Source organism: Oryctolagus cuniculus, chromosome 8 (assembly GCF_051225735.1).
Source record: "Oryctolagus cuniculus isolate XC-2025 breed Fujian yellow rabbit chromosome 8, ASM5122573v1, whole genome shotgun sequence".
In the NCBI taxonomy this organism is placed as follows: Eukaryota; Metazoa; Chordata; class Mammalia; order Lagomorpha; family Leporidae; genus Oryctolagus; species Oryctolagus cuniculus.
This window is the reverse complement of record NC_142874.1, coordinates 119727661-119751082: the sequence shown is the minus strand read 5'-3', so window position 1 is coordinate 119751082 and position 23422 is coordinate 119727661. Positions and strand designations below refer to the sequence as shown.

The window sequence follows — 23422 nt, the reverse complement described above, 5'->3', positions numbered from 1 at the left end:
AGCAAAGAGCTGAAGTGGAGTAGCTGGGACTCGAACTGGCGCCCATATGGGATGCTGCGGCTTTACCCGCTATGCCACAACGCCAGCCCTGTGTCAAATTTTTACTTAGGGATTTTTCACATTTAGTAACTGCTTTGACTGCTTTCCTGATTTTTGAAAAAAATATTTCTTCTGTTTATTGGAGAAACAGAGACATCAGATTGGGGGAGGGGGTCTGGTCACTACCTAAATGCTTGCAATGGCAGGGCTGGCAGCTGGGAAGCACAATCCAGGTTCTCACCTGGGTGGCAGGAACCCAATTAGTTGAGCCATCACTGCTCTCCCCCAAAGTCTGCACTGGCAGTGTGCTGGAGTGCAGCTGGAGCCAGGAATCAAACCCAGGTACTCCAAAGTTTGATTCCATGTCTTACCCACTAGGCTAAATGCCTTCTGCTTTTTCTTAGGGAACTTAAATATTTATCTTCTAAATGTATGAGAGTTTTATAAGGGTATTTCCAAGAGCTCATAGAAAAAGAGTTAATATAAGCTTATTTGATACCAAAAATTTTAGAAATTCTTACAGTACACATTTTATGAACTTTTTTTTTTTAAAGATTATTTATTTATTTGACAGGTAGAGTTACGGACAGTGAGAGGGAGAGACAGAGAGAAAGGTCTTCCCTCCATTGGTTCAACCCCCAAATGGCCGCTACAGCCGGAGCTACGCCGATCTGAAGCCAGGAGCCAGGTGCTTCCTCCTGGTCTCCCATGCGGGTGCAGGGCCCAAGCACTTGGGCCATCCTCCACTGCACTCCCGGGCCACAGCAGAGAGCTGGACTGGAAGAGGAGCAGCCGGGACTAGAACCCGGTGCCCATATGGGATTCTGGCGCCGCAGGCCAGGATTAGCCAAGTGAGCCACGGCGCTGGCCCCACATTTTTATGAACTTTTGAAGACCCCTGTTCATGGATTTCAATTTATTTTTGCACTTAAATAAGCTTATCTTTTAATTCCATTTGCCACATACTTTTTGAACTACTCTGATGTTATTGCTTATGCCTACCACTAAGCTTTTAAATCTCTGTAAGCATTACTTTAACTGGCATTAAAATGTTCTTCAGAACCAGTGAATTAGTTATATCACGGGATAATCAATAATTCTGTGACATTCTGGATATTTTAAATTCAGGATTTCATTCATGTTAAGCTATTCTAGAATTCAAGTCCTTTTTATTTGCTAGCTCTTTTTTTACTTGAAGTAGAACACTGATTTCTGATGATTGATGTCTCTTTACCTTTGTCACACTTTGCTGGGTGCAAATAAACACTATTATAGTAAAAATGCTACTCAAAGTTTTTGAATGCTCACGCACTTAGTTTTACATCTACTTCCCAGCTAGTATCTTTTTTTTTTAAAGTGAATTTCCTGAAAATTCCAAGAGAAGCTTTAACTATCTGTGATGATAAAAATCCTAGGGATATTTTTTGTTCTTAGGTTGGATTGTGAGGCATGACAGTTGCCGAAGTCCAGAAAAGACGTGCAAAATTGCTATAACTGTTGGGATGTGTCTTTTTAAATCAAATTTTGATAGCTGGCTCAGAAAGCAAAGAACCAGCCATACAGACAGTTGTTATTAAAGTGTATGGCTTGAATTTAGACATTGCTTTGGTTTATTCAAGCACATTAAATGCCATATTACTCTAAGTATGTGATCTGAAACTCCTATTTGGGTTGAAGTTTCCTACTCTGTTAATAATCAGGTCAATGTCATAGCTGGAATGAATTATCCTCTCTTGGTTGGTCTTGCAATAACAATCTCAGAGAAAAACGTAAATGATTTGTGTTTTGATTACGTCTATATCCAGCAAAAGAGTGCCTTTTAAAGTAATATCTATTGAATATTACATGATTTTTTTGAAGGTTAATTATATAGATTATCTAAGATCATATTTAAAAACTAAAACTAAAATCTGTAAAACTTTACATGCCCTAGATTTCCAAGGTGTGTTCCAAGAAAGTGAATGGATGTTCTTGAAAAAAAAAAATTTGTTACCAAAGAAGTGTGTTGTGTCATAATCAAAAACAAAACAGGGCTGGCACCGCGGCTCAGTAGGCTAATCCTCCGCCTGCGGCGCCAGCACCCCAGGTTCTAGTCCCAGTTGGGGCGCCGGTTCTGTCCCGGTTGCTCCTCTTCCAGTCTAGCTCTCTGCTGTGGCCTGTGAGTGCAGTGGAGGTTGACCCAAGTGCTTGGGCCCTGCACCCGCAAGGGAGACCAGGAGGAAGCACCTGGCTCCTGGCTTCGGATCGGTGCAGCACGCCTGCTGTAGCGGTCATTTTGGGGGTGAACCAACAGAAGGAAGACTTTTCTCTCTGTCTCTCACTGTCTAACTCTGCCTGTCTTAAAAAAAAAAAAAAAAAAAAGTAGGGTCTCTAAAAAAACAAAACAAAACAAAAATACCTCTAATATTTATCTGGTTTAGTAAACAGGTGCTATGTCATAGTTTTAAATGGAGATACAAAGTAATCTATTTATACCAAATTTATTTGAGTAAGTTATTTTCTCCAGCTTTTTGAGTCTATTGTTTTCAGAAAAATTTTCGGCTGAAAGTTTTCCTAGAAGATACACTTCTTTAAAGTATGCTACATTTGAAAAGAGTCCTCTGTTATCCTTAGCTTTGTGGAGTTCATGAAGTGTTGCTCATTGAACAGGCAGAATAAATCCTGGGGCTTTAGGGTTTGTGAAGTGATTGGCATCATTCTTGAATCAGATTTTTGAGGAGAGAAATGTAAGAATTCGCTCATAAAAACTTGTGGATAGTGAGTACTGTTTTTCTTTTACATATTTGCCTTTTATTATTTACACTGCTCTGTATTCTGCTTTTTTGTCTGTTATAGATGTCATAGAAAAGTTATGCTTATTATTTTTATGCCTGAGGCAGAAATGCCGTGAATATTCTTCATATAAAAATTTATTTACCTTTAATATGAAAACTTCTGTAGTGTTAGATTGTGAGGAGCTAGCATTTGTGATGGGTTATTTGGTGACAAGCTTTGTTACAACTCCTTGCTTGAAAGGATGTCGTTTAGGAAAGCCTGGTTCATTACTTGGAGAAAGCATGGAGAATAAATAAAGTGGTGTATTACCTGGCTGGCATATGGATGATTAGTGAAAATGGATTGTGCTGAATTCGTCTGCAAAGAGACTTGTGTTTGACTTTGTGTTTGACTTGATGTGTGCCCACGTCTTTTTACAGATTTTAATAAATTGAGGTCATCTAAAGATAAGATTTGCTTTTGCGAAAGAAAGAAAAGCTGAGGAGAATTTTTGCTTCTTTTTAAGTCTTCTCATTCACAGAGTTTGGTTTAAAAAATTTTTCTCTTTTTTTATATTCTAAAACAGTAACTTTTTTTAGTCCATGAAAATATTACAAGGGAATTGACTCTTAGCTAATATGAATTATTTTAGACCTACAATGAATATGCACGTTTAGGGAAGTTCTGTCCTTGAAAGTACAGCTATGTTCAAAGCTTCCTGAAGGCAAGATTATATTATAAAATAATGTGACTTATTAAAATTTGAGATAAATATTTGTTGGACAAGTGATTGGATGCTTAGAGTTAGATTTAATTGTCATTCCTGTTCTTCATTTTTGCATGTCAGTTAAATAGTTACTAAATTTTTTTCAAAGGACTTTTATTAGGGATTTTGAGGAATACTACAAACTGTATTATCCCTGTGTCCTTTAAACCCTAAGCATACCTTTAGCACCCTAGTTTCATGCTGTCTTCTTGTTTTCCCATTTTTGTTTGTGGCAATTTTTTGTTTTCACATCTCTCATCCAGTTTTTTCTTTCTTTCACTCCTTGTCCCCCTGGCTGCTCTTTTGGTCTCTGTGTATCATTACTGAATATAAATAAATGACACTATTAGTGAGTGAAAAAAATTTTTAATTGACAGGTTATTGCACTATAATTCTGATTATTCTCAATTTACCATTTGCTACTGGGATAACCTTTTTCTTGCTTATTGAGTGGAATTGTGACTCTCAGGTGGTGATTATTGAAAACAAAGCGATGTCCTGATGCTCTCAGTTGCCTGTGTGAGCTCCATAATGTTATACATGTTTTGCTAATTAGACTTTCCCTGTAATAAACAGTATAGAAAGGTCTAAATCCTCTTCGACTGCCATCTTCAACTTCAGTTCTTTTTCCAGAGGTGACCACTGTTATTTTTTGAAACAAACCCTTGTAGACCTTTATGCATAATCATGCATCTTTGTAATATAAAATTATATGTTTGTGTGTACATTTTTATTTCTTTTTACACAATGGTATATTGTTTATTGTATCCTACCGCTTACCTTTTTTGTTGATTGGTGTGCCTTGGAGATTTTACCTTGTTAAAACTTAGACTTACTTTACTAAAAATTATGTAAAATACAGGTTTTCTGTTACTTTTTTTTTTTTTTTAAGATTTATTTATTTATTTGAGAGGCCGTTACAGAGACAGAGAGAGATCTTCCATCTGCTGGTTCACAACCCAGATGGCTGCAACAGCCAGAGCTGGGCCTGTCCGAAGCCAGGAGCCAGGAGCTTCTTCTGGGTCTCCCATGCAGGTGCAGAGGCCCAACCACTTGGGCCATCTTCTACTGCTTTCCCCAGGTCATAGCAGGGAGCTGTATCGGAGGAGGAACAGCCAGGACTTGAATCTGACCCCATATGGGAATGCTATCACTGCAGGTAGATACTTAACCTACCACGCACAGCACTAGCCCCTTTCAGTTACTTTTGTTAATTACACAATACTCTCTTTTAATAGGCTGTTAAAAATTTTTCAAACTAGAATCCATTTCGAATTCATCACTGTCTTTCTTAGATCATCTAGTATTAGCACAATATGAAGTACTCAAAAACCTTGTGTCAAATTTTTCTTATTATCACTCCTTTCTAGTTCTTTTAAATAAAACTGGTTTAAATTTTCCTGAAATATACTTTTTCATCTTTGCAACTTTTTTTCGTTTTTGTGAGTATATAGAACCCTGTTTTGTCTAAGAATCACAAACTCAAATTTCATTTAGACAGCATCAAGGAAGTAGATGAGCTCAGAGAAAAGAGCAGAGGTTTGGGTTGAAACTGGGGGTGAAGGCGTTGAGGCATAGCTGGTTAAGCTGCTGTCTGCAGCACTGGCATCCCATCTGGGCAATGGTTCAGGTCTTAGTTGCTCCACTTCTGATCCAGCTCTTTGCTAATGTGCCTGGGAAAGCAGCAGAAAATGGCCCAAGTGCTTGGGCCCATGCACCCACGTGGAAGACCTGGAGGAAACTCCTGGCTTCTGTTTGGCCCAGCCCTGGCTATTGAGGTTATTTGGGGAGTGACCCAGCTGATAGAAGATATTTCTCTCTCTCTCTCTCTCTCTCTCTCTCTCTCTCGAGCTACCTTTCAAATAAAAGAAACTGGAGCCTGCATGTCCTGATATGAAGAAGTAGTCATTGCTTGGCTCTACCCAGGTGTTGCCTCCAGTAGTATAGGCCCAGAGCCTCAACTTTTTTTTTTTTTTTCCATTTTATTTATTTGAGAAGTAGAGCTGCAGACAGAGGGGGAGAGACAGAAATGTCTTCCATCCACTGGTCCAATCCCCAAATGGGCACAAGGTTAGAGCCTGGCCAATCAGAAACCAGAAGCCAGGAGCTTCTTACCAGTCTCCCACGTAGGAGTAGGGTTCCAAGCACTTGGGCCATCTTCTGCTGCTTTCCTGGGCCAGTGGCAGAGAGCTGGATCAGAAGAGGAGCAGCTGGGACATGAACCGACAGTCGTATGGGATACTGATGGTCATATGGCATGCTGGTGCCACAAGCCAAAACTTAGCCAACTACGTCTCAGCGCTAGCCCTCAGAGCAGTGTAAGTTGGTGTTGAATTCCATCCCACCACCTAATTAAATGATTCTATAAATATGAGCAAGTTATTTCTCATATTGTCAGTAATAGTACTTTACAGGTTTTTGTGAAGTTTAGATTAATTTTAAAATATGACACTTGGGGCTGGCGCCTGGCGTAGCAGGTAAAGCCACCGCCTGCAGTGCCAGCATCCCGTATGGGCGCCGGTTGGAGACCCGGTTGCTCCACTTCTGATCCAGCTCTCTGCTATGGCCTGGGAAAGCAGTAGAAAATGGCCCAAGTCATTGGGCTCCTGCACCCTTATGGGAGACCCGGAGGAGGCTCCTGGCTCCTGGCTTTGGATCAGCTCAGCTCTGGCTGTTGCAGCCAGTTGGGGAATGAACCAGTGGATTGAAGACCTCTCTCTCTCTCTCTCTCTCTCTCTGCCTCTCCATCCTTCTCTGTGTAACTCTTTCAAATAAATAAATAAATCTTAAAACAAATATATATGACACCTTAGAGCAGAGCACATAGTAAGTGCTGTTATGCCACATTTTACCAGTTCTGAGATGCATATTAGTATCTGAAATCAGGATGCATCTTTAAAGTATAATTGGGGGGTATTATTTTTTCTTGGTAATATATTAAAAGACTATGAATCTGCCAGCGCCGCGGCTCACTAGGCTAATCCTCCGCCTTGCGGGGCCAGCACACCGGGTTCTAGTCCCAGTCGGAGCGCCGGATTCTGTCCCGGTTGCCCCTCTTCCAGGCCAGCTCTCTGCTGTGGCCAGGGAGTGCAGAGGAGGATGGCCCAAGTGCTTGGGCCCTGCCCCCCATGGGAGACCAGGAAAAGCACCTGGCTCCTGCCATTGGATCAGCGCGGTGCGCTGGCCGTGGCGGCCATCAGAGGGTGAACCAACAGCAAAGGAAGACCTTTCTCTCTGTCTCTTTCTCTCACTGTCCACTCTGCCTGTCAAAAAAAAAAAAAAAAAAAAAAGACTAAGAATCTTAAAATTGTTGATTTATTAAATTGTGTGAAGTATGGTGTTAGCTATAATTAGTGCCAATATTTTTTCAAGAAAATATAGAAATCTGTATTTCTATGTGAATCGTTCAGCTTTAAGATGTTGGCTTAAAAATTATTATTATTTTTTTTTTTTTTTGACAGGCAGAGTGGACAGTGAGAGAGAGAGACAGAGAGAAAGGTCTTCCTTTGCTGTTGGTTCACCCTCCAAAGGCCGCCGTGGCCGGCGCGCTGTGGCCGGTGCACCGCGCTGATCCGATGGCAGGAGCCAGGTACTTACTTCTGGTCTCCCATGGGGTGCAGGGCCCAAGCACTTGGGCCATCCTCCACTGCACTCCCGGGCCACAGCAGAGAGCTGGCCTGGAAGAAGGGCAACCGGGACATATTCCGGCGCCCCAGCTGGGACTAGAACCCCGTGTGCTGGTGCTGCAAGGTGGAGGATTAGCCTAGTGAGCCGCGGCGCCAGCCTTTAAAAATTATTTTAAAAACTATATAAAGCAAATACATTTGTCAAATAGTATAGTATGTATAATACATGGTTGCTTATTAGATAAAATTAAGTATTTTTGAGGTATTCTAAGTTTTAAATATCGTGTAACCTTAGAGTACATCTAATTTACCTTTTTTTTTTTTTTTTTTTTTTTTTTGACAGGCAGAGTGGACAGTGAGAGAGAGAGACAGAGAGAAAGGTCTTCCTTTTGCCATTGGTTCACCCTCCAATGGCCGCCACGGCCAGTGTGCTGCAGCCAGCGCACCACGCTGATACAAAGGCAGGAGCCAGGTGCCTCTCTTGGTCTCCCATGGGGTGCAGGGCCCAAGCACCTGGGCCATCCTCCACTGCCTTCCCGGGCCACAGCAGAGAGCTAGCCTGGAAGAGGGGCAACCGGGACAGAATCCGGCGCCCCAATCGGGACTAGAACACGGTGTGCCAGCTCCGCAGGTGGAGGATTAGCCTATTGAGCTGTGACGCCGGCGCTAATTTACCTTTGCATTTTGCAGATGATGGACTGACTTAGAATGTATTTAATGTAGAGTTGTCCTTATTATTCATCAATTACTTATTTGCAAAATCACCTGCTCACTAAAATGTACTTGTAACCCCGGAGTCAATGACTGTCATGGACATGGATAGAGCAGTGAAAAATTGGAGTCACTAATGTACACATTCCCAGATGAGGTCAAACAAGGTCATGGCCTGTCTTATTTCAATGCATAATGTCAATAAATGGCCTTTGTGTAGTCTTTTTAGTATTATGTTTTCTGCATTTTGTTGATTTTTTTTTTTGAGTGGGGATTTTCTTGTTAAAAATGACCCCAGAGGCAGGCAGGCAGGCAGGCAGGCACAAAAATTAATCCCCGCATCCCATTTTGGAATTCCTGGGATTGAATCCTGCCTCTACTTCTATCTAACTTTCTACTGGGAGGCAGCAGATGATAACTTAAGTACTTGGGTTCCTGCCTTACCAAGCCATGGCTGTTGAAGGCATTTGGGGAATGAACCAGTGGATGGAGGATCTGTCTGTGTTCTGTGTCCTTTATTGCTTTGCAAATAAAATTTTAATGCCACCCCCCACCCCACTCCCTGTGTTGTGGCCACTGCCTGTGTTGACACTGGCATCCCATATGCATATGAGCAGCAGTTGGATTCCCAGCTGCTCCGTTTCCAATCCAACTCCATGCAGCAGAAGACAGCCCAAGTTCTTGGGTCCCTGCCACCTGTTTGGGAGACCTAGATGGAGTTCCTGGCTCCTGGCTTCAGCTTTGGCCAGCCCTGGCTGTTGCAGCCGTTTGGGGAGTGAACAGTGAGAGGAAGACCTCTTTCACTCTCACTCTCTCTTTCTTTTAAATAAATAAACACACATTTAAAAAAGAAAAGTGAGCCCTGGCTCACTTGGTTAATCCTCCAGCCTGCAGCACACATGGGTCCGGGTTCTAGTCCCAGTTGCCCCTCTTCCAGTCCAGCTCTCTGCTGTGGCCCGGGAAGGCAGTGGAGGATGGCCCAGGTGCTTGGGCGCCTGCACTCGTGTGGGAGACCAGGAAGAAGCACCTGGCTCCTGGCTTTGGATCGGCATAGCGCCGGCTGTAGGGGCCATTTGGGGGTTGAACCAACTGAAGGAAGACCTTTCTCTCTCTCTCTCTCTCTCTCTCTCTATATATATATATATATATATATAAAATATATATATATATATATATATATATATATATATAAAACTCTGTCAAATAAAAAAAGAAAAGAAAAATAACTTCTAGCCACCCTTGGGGGTGGGGATTGTTGTGCTGTCTAGAGTTCTAAGCACAGGAGAGCTGTGATGTGCCTTACAGGGAAGGTGGGTGTGTTAGACAGGCTTCATTCAGGTGTGAGCTGTAGTGCCGTCCACCTGGACTCAGGCATGCATGCTGACAGTTTTAAATGAAATACCTCTTTAAATGAAATGCACCTAAGACTAGTTTTCTGTCTTACCTGTGGTCAGAAATGTGACGAGATGGTCTTGCAAGGGACTAACTAACCTTGTAATTCCCTTAGGATCTTTGTTTCAGTATTCACTAATCCAGTGTTCCTGGTGACTTTTGAGAACATAACTACCATGGAAAACAAGAATTGAACATTTTCAGAAAGCAGATGAACAGTGAGTCAATCAGATGGAATGTTGAAGCAGATAATAGGATAGAAGCAAGGTCTAATATTCTGAAATTTTTTGTAATTTTTTTCCTTTGAGTTATTGAAGCAATAGTGAAAACATGCTTATTGCAAATACACTAATTTTAAATAGTGTATAGTCTAAAGTCGCCCCTTTCTTCCCTCAGTTTCATTTCTTATCACCAGGAGTAATCTCTAATATAGTTCAGTGTGCAGCTTTCCAGAGTAAACACTCTGGGGTTTGAGGTGGTCAAAGGTCAATGTTGCAATACAGTGAAGTTAGTAATGTCATTCATTCATTCATTCACTGAACAAATAATAGTGTTGCAAGTTTCATGGGGGCCACGGTCACTGTAACCTAACAGCAGTAGTCTGTGATTAAGTAAAGTTTGGAAATTGAGGCTAAGCATTTGAAAGTTCTATACAAATGAATAATTGTATAGATGTTGGTTCTAATTAAAAAAAAAAAAACACAGAATTTATCTTTTATATGCTCATGAGCATGTGTGATTTCACTTTTCTAGTAACTTTAAAAAAAAAAGTTTTATTTAATGTCTTTCAAAAGCAGACATGTAGGAAGAGAGATAGGCAGAGATCTCCAGTCTACTGGTTTACTCCCCAAATGTTTGTAACAGCTGGGGCTGGGCCAGGCTGAAGTCAGGAGTTGGGAACTCAGTCCAGTTCTCCCAGATGGGTGGCAGGAAGTTACCTATTTAAGCCATCACCTGCTGCTTCCCAGGATACACAGCGTTGTGGCACATCGGGTTAAACCACTGCCTGCAACATCAGCACCCCCTGTCATAGCACCAGTAGGAGTCCTGCCTACACTGCTTCCAGTCCAGCTCCTGACTAATGTTGTGAAGGCAGGAGAAAATGGCCTGAGTACTTGGACCCCTGCCACCCACATGGGAGATTCTGGTGGAGTACCAGGCTCCTGGCTTTGGCCTGGCATAGCCCCAACCATCCCAGCCATTTGGAGAGGGAACCAGCAGATGGAAGATCTCTTTCTGTCTCTTCCCTCTGTTTGTTTCACTCTACCTTTCAAATAAATAAAGTAAACCTTTTTATTTTTTTTAAAGGGTGATTGCTGATTCATGATATCAGGCTTAGATTCTGGTTCTTTTTTTATTATAGAAAAACATTATTTGCACTCCTGTTTACAGAAAAGCTGTAGAAGTGTATAAAAGGAAAGGCCTCCATGAATAGACATTTAGAGTATTTCTGTTTTGTTTCTTTTGCTATTGCAGTGCTGCAGTGATTGTTCTTGTACTTGACTGTATGTGTGTATATATCGCTCTAGGAAATGTGTTTTAGAAGTTGAATTCATACAGTGACTGTCCCAGACACCCTTGAGGATGCCTGGCCTCTTAAATTCAGTCTTGATTATTTTAAGGGTCTCAAAACCCTTCGTGCCTTTGCCCATTTCTACTGCCCTGATTTTTTATTTACTTTATTGTCGTTATCATGAGCTGATGTGTGCTTTTCAGTCTCATTTCTTTCTACTCCAGCTTGTCATCTCAGCAAGTTTAATTCTAAAAGAAAGAGTGCATTAATTCCTGTCATTTTCTGAAGTAATTTTTTAGTGCTGATTTTTCCTTATGTAGTTGGTAGCTTCTGATGATGGGTGTCCTAGAGTAAGGCTCCAGCTGCCTTAGAACAAGGAACTACCCACCCTGGCTGGGCTGGTAGTCAGGCTAGTCAGGGTCCTTAGTGGACTGTAGAGCAAGCGGAGCTGTTCATGGGGACTGCTTTACAATATCCCCCTATTTACCAAAAAAAAACAAAACAAAACAAAACCTTGCAGTTCCTGTAGTTTGCAGCACAAGCTTGGACTCATTTCTCTGCAAGGAGGAGGAATATGGGCTTTGGAGTGCAACATCCTAGCTCAGTCAGAATCTGACCGTGCTACCAAAATGGCAGTATATTTTGGGGTGCATTGCTTTGTTCAGCTGCTATAATAGAAGACAGAAAACAAAAATTTAAACTAAGAGTTTCTGTCTTTTCTCCAATAAAAGTCAAACTAGGAGGGGGCATGTAACCTAGTATTAAGACAGTTGCATCCCTCCCGCATCACAGGTACCTGAATTGGATTCCAGCCGCTGCTCCTGATTCCAGCTTTCATCTAATAGAGACCCTGGGAAGCAGTGGTGATGGCTCAAATAACTGGGTTCCTGCCACCCACATGGGAGACCTGGATTGGCTCCCAGATTTGATCCCAGCCTTGCTGGCATTTTAGGGAGTGAACCAGTAGATACGAGAGCATGCTCTTGCGCTCACTTGCTCGCTCCCTCCCTCTTTCTGTCCCTCGTTTTCTCTCTTTCTCTCTCTCTCTGCCTTTCAAATAAAAAAAAAAATGTAAAAGTCCAACCTAGTGGACACTCCCTTTGGTGATGTAGTTTTACTTCTTGGGATGTCACAGAGGCCCAGGTGCTACTTGGCCAAAAGGGTATGAGCGGTTTTAGTTTCAATAGTTTTTGCCAAACTGCAGCTTTTTTAGTTCCCTTCACTTTGACAGAAAATGAGTAGGTTCATTATCTCTTTGTTTATCATTTATAGTACTATTTAAAAGATCTTTATTGAACTTTACAGAAAAAATAAGCTTCTATAAATTTTCGCAAAGTGAAAAAGTGCTGTAACCACTCTGATAAAAGAACTGAATGTTACCAGCACTCAGAGGTCCTCTATGTGCGCCACTTAGTGACTCCCGAGAGTAATCACTAAATTGACTTCTGGTGGCATGGGTTGATTCTGTCTGCTTTTCTGTTTTATAAAACTGGAGTCATTTAGTTCACGGTACTCATTTTTATTCTTAATTTTTGTGACTGAAAAAAAGATCTCAGCTGGCGCCGCCGGGTTCTAGTCCCCGTCATGGCACCAGAATCTGTCCCGGTTGCTCCTCTTCCAGGCCAGCTCTCTGCTGTGGCCCGGGAGTGCAGTAGAGGTCCTTGGGCCCTGCACCCGCATGGGAGACCAGGAGAAGCACCTGGCTCCTGGCTTCGGATCAGCACGATGCGCCGGCCGCAGCGGCCACTGGGAGGTGAACCAACAGCAAAAGGAAGACCTTTCTGTCTCTCTCACTGTCCACTCTGCCTGTCAAAGAAAAAAAAAAAAAAGAAAAAAAGATCTCATTGCTATTTTAACTTGTATGTACCTTCATAATGACTGAAATTCAGATTGTCTTTGTGTATCTCTCACAGCTTTTTTTTTTTTTTTTTTGACAGGCAGAGTTAGAGACAGAGAGAAAGGTCTTCCTTCCGTTGGTTCACTTCCCAAATAGCCACCATGGCTGGTGCACTGCACCGATCCGGAGCCAGAAGTCAGGCACTTCCTCCCGGTCTCCCATGTGGGTGCAGGGCCCAAGCACTTGGGCCATCCTCCACTGCCTTCCCGGGCCACAGCAGAGAGCTGAACTGGAAGAGGAGCAACCAGGACAGAACTGGCACCCCAACTGGGACTAGAACCTGGAGTGCCAGTGCCGTAGGTAGAGGATTAGCTTAGTAAGCCATGGTGCTGGCCTCTCTTATGGCCTTTTTTTTTTTTTTTTTTTTTTTTTTTAATTAATAGGGCTCAAACGTTAGCTTGTTTAGAACATAAAATAAGAATTGAAAATAAGAACAAAACAAACCCCCAAACTCCAGGATTATGATCATCACCCTCCATTATTCCTACATCCACAAACATCACTTAGCTTTACGTTTTTGCTTTCAATGATTAAAGAGCTTCTAGACTTCAAAAATCATTATTTGGCACAGGTACCTATATACGCTAGCTGAAATTGCGGCTGAGAGTAGAGCTCAAACCCTGAGTGGTACTTGGATTACATACTTGAAAGGTGGTAAGAATTCCAAACCTAGAACCAGTGCTTGAGGCCAAAAAATGCATAGAGAAAATTCCCTGCTTATAATCATCAACTGTAAACTACCTTGAAAAAATAACAAAAAAATGTCCAAGACCCAGGTAGAGCGAATTGCAGTGCTACTCATGAAAACTGTTTTTGGATTAAGAAATTCTTCAAACGGAGAGTAATGACATTGGTGTTTTCAAAAGATGAGAAGTAGTTTTCCTAATGGTTAAAAAAAAAGTTGATTGGCCAGCGCCACGGCTCACTAGGCTAATCCTCCACCTAGCGGCGCTGGCACACCAGGTTCTAGTCCCAGTCGGTGCGCTGGATTCTGTCCCGGTTGCCCCTCTTCCAGGCTAGCTCTCTGCTGTGGCCCGGGAAGGCAGTGGAGGATGGCCCAAGTGCTTGGGCCCTGCACCTGCATGGGAGACCAGGAGAAGTACCTGGCTCCTGCCTTTGGATCAGCGCGGTGCGCTGGCCGCAACATGCCAGCTGTGGCGGCCATTGGAGGGTGAACCAACGGCAAAGGGAAGACCTTTCTCTCTGTCTCTCTCACTATCCGCTCTGCCTGTCAAAAATTTAAAAAAAAAAAAAAAAAAGTTGATCAGTTTAATAGTTATATTGATTCCATTTTGAAAAAAACAATATAATTGTCAAAGTAAATACAGTTTAATGTAGAATGATTTCTAAATGTGAACAGTTAGAATGAGTAAGAAAGTAAAGCCAGACTCAGTTGTCTTACTTTCTCTGCAGTATGAAGAAATACAAATCAGCACAGAAGAGGCTCTTAGAAATCCTGCAGTGCAGAAACCGATTTAATTTTGTAAAGCCCTGTGTTTCTCACTTGCTCTGTGATCACAGAAATTCTATTAATATCTTCTAGGACACTGAAAGCCTGCAAAACATAATTTGGAAAATGCTGTGTGTATTTAAACATCATTCATGTTTTACATAAGGTATAAACATTTGAGGGGCAAACCAGGATTTCATTTTATAGAATTTTTGTAAGAGCCATCATTAAGGAATATATGATAACTTATGATAAATATCTGAGCTTAAAAGGGGCCTGAATATAGCAGTTTTTTTTAAAAAATATCTTCTTTATAAGGTATTTTCCATATATTTTCACCCAGTCTGTAGCTTACCATTTACATGCTCTTAGTGTAGTGATTTTTGAAGAGACGCGAAGTCCAATTTATTATGTTATTCTTTTATGCACTCTTGTATGCATTTGAGATGTCTGCCTAATAAGAGGTCACTGGGATTTTTATCCTATGCTTTCTTATAAAAGTTTTATAGCTCTAGGTTTCCAAAATAATTTTTCAAATTTTATATATTTAACTATTTGAGAGACACAAAGAGAGAGTGAGAGGTTCACTGACAGAAGGAGAGAGTTCCCATTCAAATGCCCACAATGGCCAGGGCTGGGCCAGGCCAAAGCCAGGACCCAGGAACTCAATCCATGTCTCCCTGTGTGGGTGGCACAGACTCTGCTGCTAGAACCATCATCGCCTACGGTCTCCCAAGGTGCACATTTAGCAGGAAGCTGTAATCAGTAGTGGAAATGAGGCTCAAACCCACATACTGTCATGAGATGGGGGCATCTTAACCACTAGGCCAGATGCCTACCCCACCAAAGTCTTTACAGACTTTGGTACAAAACAGAGTTTGGTACATTTGCTTCACTACACCCATAATTTACATTTAGTTTTATAATTTGCTTTTTTTTTCCCCTCACTGTTTATTATGTCATGGTATTTTTGCATAAGTACAGTTAATTCTTTTGAACAGTTGCATAGTATTTCACCAAATAATATATCTCAACTTATTCAGCTTTTATTTTGTTGATGGACAGTTGTTTGATTCCAATTTTTTCTGCTGCAAATAATACTCCAAGAATTATTTTAAAATTCAGTTTGAATTTTAATTCATATATTTTATCATAGAAATATTTTTTCCTTCCACATTTGGAGGCACTCCTAAAACCTTACATTTTTGATATGTATAGTTTTTAACTTTCCTTATAACCTAGAGTGGAAATGTTAGAAACGTAGAGTGGAAATGTTAGGATAAATTTATATGGTTAAACAATTGTTATTTTAAAAAAAATTAAGTAACTTTCTATCTTGCAGCATAACCCTGTTGGATTATGCATCCTGTTTGGTTAAAACAGTCATAGCAGATATGTTTAGAAAACTGATTCTAGGCCGGCGCCGTGGCTCACTAGGCTAATCCTCCGCCTGTGGCGCCAGCACCCCAGGTTCTAGTCCTGGTCGCGGCGCCGGTTCAGTCCTGGTTGCTCCTCTTCCAGGCCAGCTCTCTGCTATGGCCCGGGAGTGCAGTGGAGGATGGCCCAAGTCCTTGGACCCTGCACCCTATGGGAGACCAGGAGAAGCACCTGGCTCCTGCCTTCAGATCAGCGCAGCATGCCAGCTGCAACACGCTGACCATAGCGGCCACTTGGGGGGTGAACCAAGAGAAAAAGGAAGACCTTTCTCTCTGTCTCTCTCACTGTCTAACTGCCTTGCAAATAAATAAATAAAAGAAAACTGATTCTAATGATTTCTTAATTACTCAATTTATGTGATTGACTTTCATTGACTTTTCCTTCACCCTTTCCCACTTTTCAGATCTCTGAGAAAAAAATGTGTTTGATTTTTGTAATGAGATTATAATACCGCTTAAAACGATACCTAGATTTTTGAAGACTGTTTCTACAACATCTCATTTGCTGATTTATTTTCAAAATTGGTTGAAATTTGGGGAACTTTATAGTCTCCTTTCTCATGTCGTAATGTTATTTTTGCTTTGACAGATTCAAAAGCTTTGTGACAGAGTAGCTTCATCTACTTTACTGGATGATCGAAGAAATGCTGTGCGTGCTCTCAAATCATTATCTAAGGTCTGTAATACTTTGTTAAATTTCTGAGTTTTGTTAAATTGAATATTAATTTCTTTAATAACATTTTTCTTTTCTTATGTGCAGAAATACCGCTTGGAAGTGGGTATCCAAGCTATGGAACACCTAATCCATGTTTTACAAACAGATCGGTAGGTCTTTTTTAAATGATTTTTCTTCCTAGTTTTTGTTGAACTTTTAGCTAAATTGTTTTAAGTCAGTATCACTGGTCAGAAGTTACTAACATACTAAAGCTATTAAATTTTATTTTCAGTTGTCATTTCAATAAATATTTATTAGACACTGGTTTCAAGCCATCGTGTTAAGCTTTGGGACATAAAAATGGAATGAATTAACTGTTAATTAAAGGTGTAGGTTTTGGGTATTTGGGGAAATGGCTGTTTTGATACTAATTGATATTATAGTGTATCAGTTATCTAGACTTAATTTTTAGGGAAATAAACTGCAGATATAAGAGTGAAGGGTTAAATCTGAGCAAGTCTTCAGGAGAAGATGATTCAGCTGGTTTGTAGCTCTTTCTATTTTTAAGGGCTTTATCTGTATCTGTGGGTTTTTTTTTTTTTTAAGATTTATTTATTTATTTATTTGAAAGTCAGTTACATAGAGAAGGAGAGGCAGAGAGAGAGGTCTTCTGTCCGCTGGTTCACTCCCCAATTAGCCCCAATGGCCAGAGCTGTGCCTGTCCTAAGCCAGGAACTTCTTCGAGGTCTCCCACATGGGTGCAGGGGCCCAAGCACTTGGGCCATTTTCTGCTGCTTTCCCAGGCCATAACAGAGCTGGATTGGAAGTGGAGCAGCCAGGACTTAAACTGGTGCCCATATGGGATAGTGGCACTATAGGTGGTGGTTTACCTGCTATACCACAGCACTGGCCTCTCTGCATCTTTGTTTTTAATTGTGCATGGATAACTTTCAACTCTTACCTCTTGTTGACTATGTCTTAAAAGATTTAATTGCTCTTCAGACATTTCTACTATACCAACATCTCTCACAGGTACCTCAAATTCAAAATGTTTACCCACTTCCATTACCTTTTATCCTGAATTTATCCCAGTTGGTAGTACCTTTCCATTCAAGCCAGAATTGAAGGCTTCCTGTTTAACTCATCCTCCTCCTTAACCCGTTACGCCTAGCTAGACCCCCAAAACAGCTGGAATCCTTGATTTCCTTTCCATTTCCTTTGTTAACCTTAATTCTAGCCTTCAGTAACAATCATCTAAACCATGTTCATAGCCTCTGGCTTAGTCATTTTTAGCTAACAAATTCCTTGAAAACTGAGTAACTCAAAATAAGAAGTATTTATTATCTCAGTTTCGGTGGATCAGGAATTGAGGAGTGGCTTATCTAGGTAGGCTCAGGGGCTCTTAGGAGGTTAGAGTCAAGATGCCAGGCAGGGCTGTAGTCATCTAAAGGCCTGATTGGATCTTCCTCCCCAAGCTGTGGGGCTGCTTGAGTATCCTTATGATATGGCAGCCAGCTTCCCCCCAAGCAATCCTAGGAAGAGAACAGAGAAAGCCAAAATGCCTTTCATGACTTAGTCTCAGAAGTCGTGTACCACCAGTTCCACCACATTGCAGTTATCAAAAATTAGGTTCTGCCTTTTAAAGGGAGGCATACCAAAGAGTTTTGGACACAGTTGAAAGCTATCATTTTCAATCTGTACTGTTTGCCTTTGATCCTTTGTCCCTCCATTCATTCTACACATTCCAAGTATTGTCCTTCTGAAATGCAAATCTGTCAGTCACCTATTTATAATGCATTGCATAAGCTCAGTGTAGTGTGAAGTCCAAATTTCTCAAAGGACAGAATGTAAGCTTTTAAAAAAACCTGGGTACTAGCTATATGTCCAGACTTGTAGCTTCCCATTCAGTTGTATTTCAGCAATAATCAGCTGCTTGTTCATCCCAGTTAGGACCTCTCAGCTTCTCCCCACTGTGACTCGGATTGGCTACCTTCAAAGGAACCAACTAAGTCTAATGTACTTGAATAAAGGCATTGGAAACATCAGGACATCACATTAGGTAACTTTCATAGGTAGAATAATGCCTCCTCCCTCAAGATGTCTATAGCCAAATCCCTGTGGTCTCTGAATGTTATATTAAATGGCAAAAGGAACATTGCGAGTGTGACTGAGTTAAGTACTTCAGATGGGAAGAGTGCGCTGGATTATCCAGCTGCATCCAGTGTAATCTTAAGCATGCTTTAAAGTAGAACAGGAAGGCAGAAGAGGTCAAAGTGTCATTTTTAGTTCCCAGCAGAAAATACATGTAGATGTGCGTGATAGCAGTTAATGGACTTTTTAAGAAAGCATTTACTGTGTGCCAGGCACTGTGCTTGCAAGTGTGGTACACCACATGGCTTTGTGAATTTGTGAACAGATAATTTCGTCAGGAACTGCTAAGTGCTGCTGTGACTCTGTGGTAACCAAAAAGCAAACCTTCCTGTGAGCATTCTTATGTTTCATTCCCTCTCTTGTGCTTCTCCTTCCCATTTGCCTCTGATATTTTTTTTCTCTCTGTTTTCAAAGTATTCTGTGAAGGTTTTGTTGTTGTTTTGTTTTTTTGATGTTATTGACTGCAGATGTCTCTATTCTGCAGCCATTTCTCTTTCCACGTGCTCTTATTGTTGTTTCTGTTTCATGCTGCTTCTCCTGGCCGTTCTACCACCCAGAATCCTTCCACCAAATCCCTTCATCCTTGGCTGCATCACAGATAGTTGCATTTCCTTTCTTGGCGTGACGTGAAGCTGTCCATCTGACCATGGGTCTGCTTTCCCTATAGATGACTATTGTAAGGGGCTGTGGTCACTATCAAACCAAAACCAAATCTCGTTGTCTGTTAGCTTTCATTCTCTATTCCTTCTTCCTGCTAGGACCTGGCAACCACTGTTTTCTGGCTTTATAAGATTTTACTCTTTTGTAAACTTGATACAAATGGAATCATGATACGTGGCCTTTTGTGTAATACTTCTTTCCCTTAACATACTTCGTTAAGAGTCAGCCATCTTTTTTTTTTTTAAAGATTGATTGATTTATTTGAAAGTCAGATTTACACAGAGAGAGGAGAAGCAGAGAGAGAGAGTGGAATCTTCCATCCGATGGTTCACTCCCCAGATGGCCGCAATGGCCAGAAATGCACTGATCCGAAACCAGGAGCCAGGAGCTTCTTCCAGGTCTCCCATGCGGGTGCAGGGACCCAAGGACTTGGGCCATCTTCTTACTGCTTTCCCAGGCCATAGCAGAGAGCTGGATCAGAAGTGGAGCAGCTTGGTCTCGAACCAGCACCTATATGGGATGCTGGCACTTTAGGCCAGGGCATTAATCTGCTGGGCCACAGTGCCGGCCCCCAGTCATCCATGTTTTATGTTTTAGCATATATCAGTCTTCCTTTTATAGCTACATAATAGTAACTTTGTTTATTCATACATTAGTTGATGGCCATTCGGCGTTTCTACTTTGAGATTGTTATGAATAATGCTCCACAAACATTTGTTTACTGATTTTTATATGAATATGTGTTTTTGATTCCCTTGGGTATATCTTTAGGCATGAAGTTACTGGTCGTGTCTTTTTTTTTCTTTTTCTTTTTTTTTTTTTTTTTCTGACAGGCAGAGTGGATAGTGAGAGAGAGAGACAGAGAGAAAGGTCTTCCTTTTTGCCATTGGTTCACCCTCCAATGTTCGCCACGGCTGGTGCGCTGCGGCTGGCGCACCGCGCTGATCTGAAGGCAGGAGCCAGGAGCCAGGTGCTTCTCCTGGTCTCCCATGGGGTGCAGGGCCCAAGCACTTGGGCCATCCTCCACTGCCTTCCCGGGCCACAGCAGAGAGCTGGCCTGGAAGAGGGGCAACCGGGACAGAATCCGGCGCCCTGACCGGGACTAGAACCCGATGTGCCAGCGCCGTTAGGTGGAGGATTAGCCTATTGAGCCGTAGCGCCGGCAGTGGTCATGTCTTAATTTCTTGTTTGACCTTGAAGAATTGTCTAACTCGCCCACAAGGACTATACCATTTTACATTCCCACCAGCAATTTATGAAGGTCCAGTTCCTCCACATCCTTGTATATCTTTTTTGAAGAAATGTCTTTTCTAATCCTGATTCATTTTAGTTTGGATTACTTGTCTTTTTATTGTTGCATTTAATATATATTCTGGATATAAGTGCTTTATCAGATATAGGATTTGCAAATATTATCTTTAGTTCCTGTGGACTCTCGTCTTTTCACTTTATTGATGGTGTTGTTTGAAGCCAAAAAGTCTTAATTTTGATGAAGTGCAGTTCAACAGAGTATTTCAAAAAGTTCGTGGAAATGGAATTAAGTTTATTTGGTACCAAAAATTTGAAACTATATAATTTTTCATAATACACATTTTCAGTGAACTTTTTGAAGACCCCCCTCCTATTTTATTGCTTGTGTTTTGGTGTCTATCTAAAAGAGCATTGTCTGTTCCAAAGTTTTGAGAATTTAAGCCTGTCTTTTCTGCTTAGTTTTTAAGCTCTTGGCATTTACATTTAGGTCTTTTATCTACTTGGAATTAATTTCTGCATATGATGGGAGGTGAGATTCAACTTCCTTCTTCTGCAAATATCCAGTTGACCCTGGGTGGTTTGCTGAAAACCAAGTGAAATAAATGTTCCTGTTTATTTCTGAGTTCTCCCTTGAACTCTGTTGATTTGTCTCTGTCTTTATTACCCTGCCACACAGTTCTGGTTACTGTAACTTTGTAGCAAGTTTTGAAATCAGGCTATGTGGGTCCTTCATCTTTATTGTTTTTTTTTTTTTTAAGAGATTTATTTGAAAGACAGAGTTACAGAATGAGATAGAGCCAGAGAGAGAGAGAGGTCTTCCATCCGCTGGTTCACTCCCCAAATGACCGCAAGGGCCGGAGCTGAGCTGATCCGAAGCCAGGAGCCTCTTCCATGTCTCCCACGTGGGTGCAGGGGCCATCTTTCCCAGGCCATAGGGGAGAGCTGGATTGGAAGTGGAGCAGCTGGTTCTCGAACTGGCGACCATATGGGGTGCCAGCGCTGCAGGCTGCGGCTTTAGCCTGCTGTGCTACATCACCGGTCCCATGTTGTTATTTTTCAAGATTGTTTTGGCTACTCTGGATTCCTTGCATTCCTATGTGACTTTCAGGATTAGCTTCTCAATTTCTGCAAAAATGGCAGCTGTGATTTTGATAGGGATTGTATTGAATCTAAATCAAACCGAGGTATATTATCATTTTAACAGTATTACTTCTTGCTATCTATGAACACAGGATATCTTTTCACTTGCTAGGATCTTGGTAAAGTTTCTTTCAACAATGTTTTTTAGTTTTGCATGTACAGACTTTTACTTCTTCAGTAAAATGTATTCCAGAATATTCAAATCTTTCTGATGTTACTTGAGGCTGATTCCTTAATTTTATTTTCTGATTATTCATTGATAATTTATAGAAATAAAATTGGGTTTTGTAAAATTGGGTTTTGAGCTTGTCTCCTGTTACTTTGCTGAATTTATTAATTCTAATAGTGGATTCGTCAAGATTTTCTGTATACAAGGTTGTCTCTAAATAGCTGTAGTGTTGCTTTGTCCTTTCTAATCGGTGTGACTTATTTCATTTCCTGTGTACTGTTCTAGCTAGAACCTCCAGGTCAAGGCTGGATAGAGGTGATCTGTATTCCTGATCTTAGGGAGGAGGAATGACTGATCACCATTGCATATGTTGTTGTGAGATTTTCATGGATGTTCTTTATTGTGTTGGGGAAGTTCCCTTATATTCTTAGATTTTCATTAGTCTCTTAAAAGGTGCCCCTCAGAGTCTCAAAGTCGAAGAAAAGCAGTATTTTTAAAAACCCACTTTTGATTTTTATATCCTGTGGGTGGAACCCCTTTTGGACACTTATCTTTGTTTTCATCTATCATTCTTTTTTTTTTTTTTTTTTTTTTTTTTTTTTTTTTTTTTTTTGACAGGCAGAGTGGACAGTGAGAGAGAGAGACAGAGAGAAAGGTCTTCCTTTGCCGTTGGTTCACCCTCCAATGGCCGTCGCGGCCGGCGCACCGCGCTGATCCGATGGCAGGAGCCAGGTACTTCTCCTGGTCTCCCATGGGGTGCAGGGCCCAAGTACTTGGGCCATCCTCCACTGCACTCCCTGGCCACAGCAGAGAGCTGGCCTGGAAGGGGGCAACCAGGACAGAATCCGGCGCCCCGACCGGGACTAGAACCCAGTGTGCTGGCGCCGCAAGGTGGAGGATTAGCCTAGTGAGCCGCGGCGCCTGCCATCTATCATTCTTGATCACTTTTTCATATTCACTGAGTCTTTGGTAGCACTAGTCTCAGTTTGCTTTCCACTACACCATTACCATGCTATATGATTTCAAAATTTGTCAACTACAAAGCCCTATACTTCCTGATTTTATAAATAGTATATATTGGGCCATTACTGTGGCGTAGTGGGTTAAGCTGCCACTTGCAGCACCAGCATCTCATAATGGGCAACAGTTCAAGTCCCAGCTGCTCCACTACCCATCCAGCTCCTGCTAATCTGCCTGGGAAAGCAGCAGAAGATGGCCCAAGGGCTCGGGCCCCTGCATCCATGTGGGAGACCCAGATGAAGCTCCTGCCTCCTGATTTCGGCCTGGCCCAGCCCAGTCAGTTGGCAGCCATTTAGTGAATGAACCAGCAGATGGAACATCTCTGTTTCTTGTCTCTTCCTGTCTCTGTAGTTCTGATTTTGAAATAAATAAATGAATCTTTAAAATAAATAAGTAGTACATGTTAACATGCAATCTTTTTTAAGAAGATAAAGTATAGAGAAGGGATACAACTTCACTAGTCCAAGTAGAGATAATACTATTATGTGTGTGCATGACTAATATATATATATATAGACATATATATATATTATAAACACATATATGTATATACATACACATAAAATTAACTGGGTTATGCTAATTTTTCTGTCTTAAAGTTGGGTTTATTTTACAAATGTATAATTTAAAATATATATAAAGACTGAAGCACACACATGTGTGTGTATATATGTATACATATCCATACATCACTCAAAAGTTTCTAAATGGGATTATACTCTCCATTAATTTTGGATTCAGTTCTTCTCCCATTTGACTTTATGGAAAGAGTTTTAGCTACCATGTCATTAA

The 23422-nt window shown here is 41.3% G+C and overlaps 1 protein-coding gene across 2 annotated transcripts in view; it reads left to right on the top strand.

Moving 5' to 3' along the window:
* The window catches only part of USO1 (USO1 vesicle transport factor), a 90163-nt gene that overhangs the window by 3811 nt on the left and 62930 nt on the right, over window positions 1–23422 (top strand). For both annotated transcript variants that reach the window (XM_051819677.3, XM_051819678.3), the window contains exons 2-3: window positions 16174–16260; window positions 16345–16409. In XM_051819677.3, coding sequence (XP_051675637.1) covers window positions 16174–16260; window positions 16345–16409 — 152 coding nt within the window. The remainder of the gene's footprint in view (window positions 1–16173; window positions 16261–16344; window positions 16410–23422) is intronic.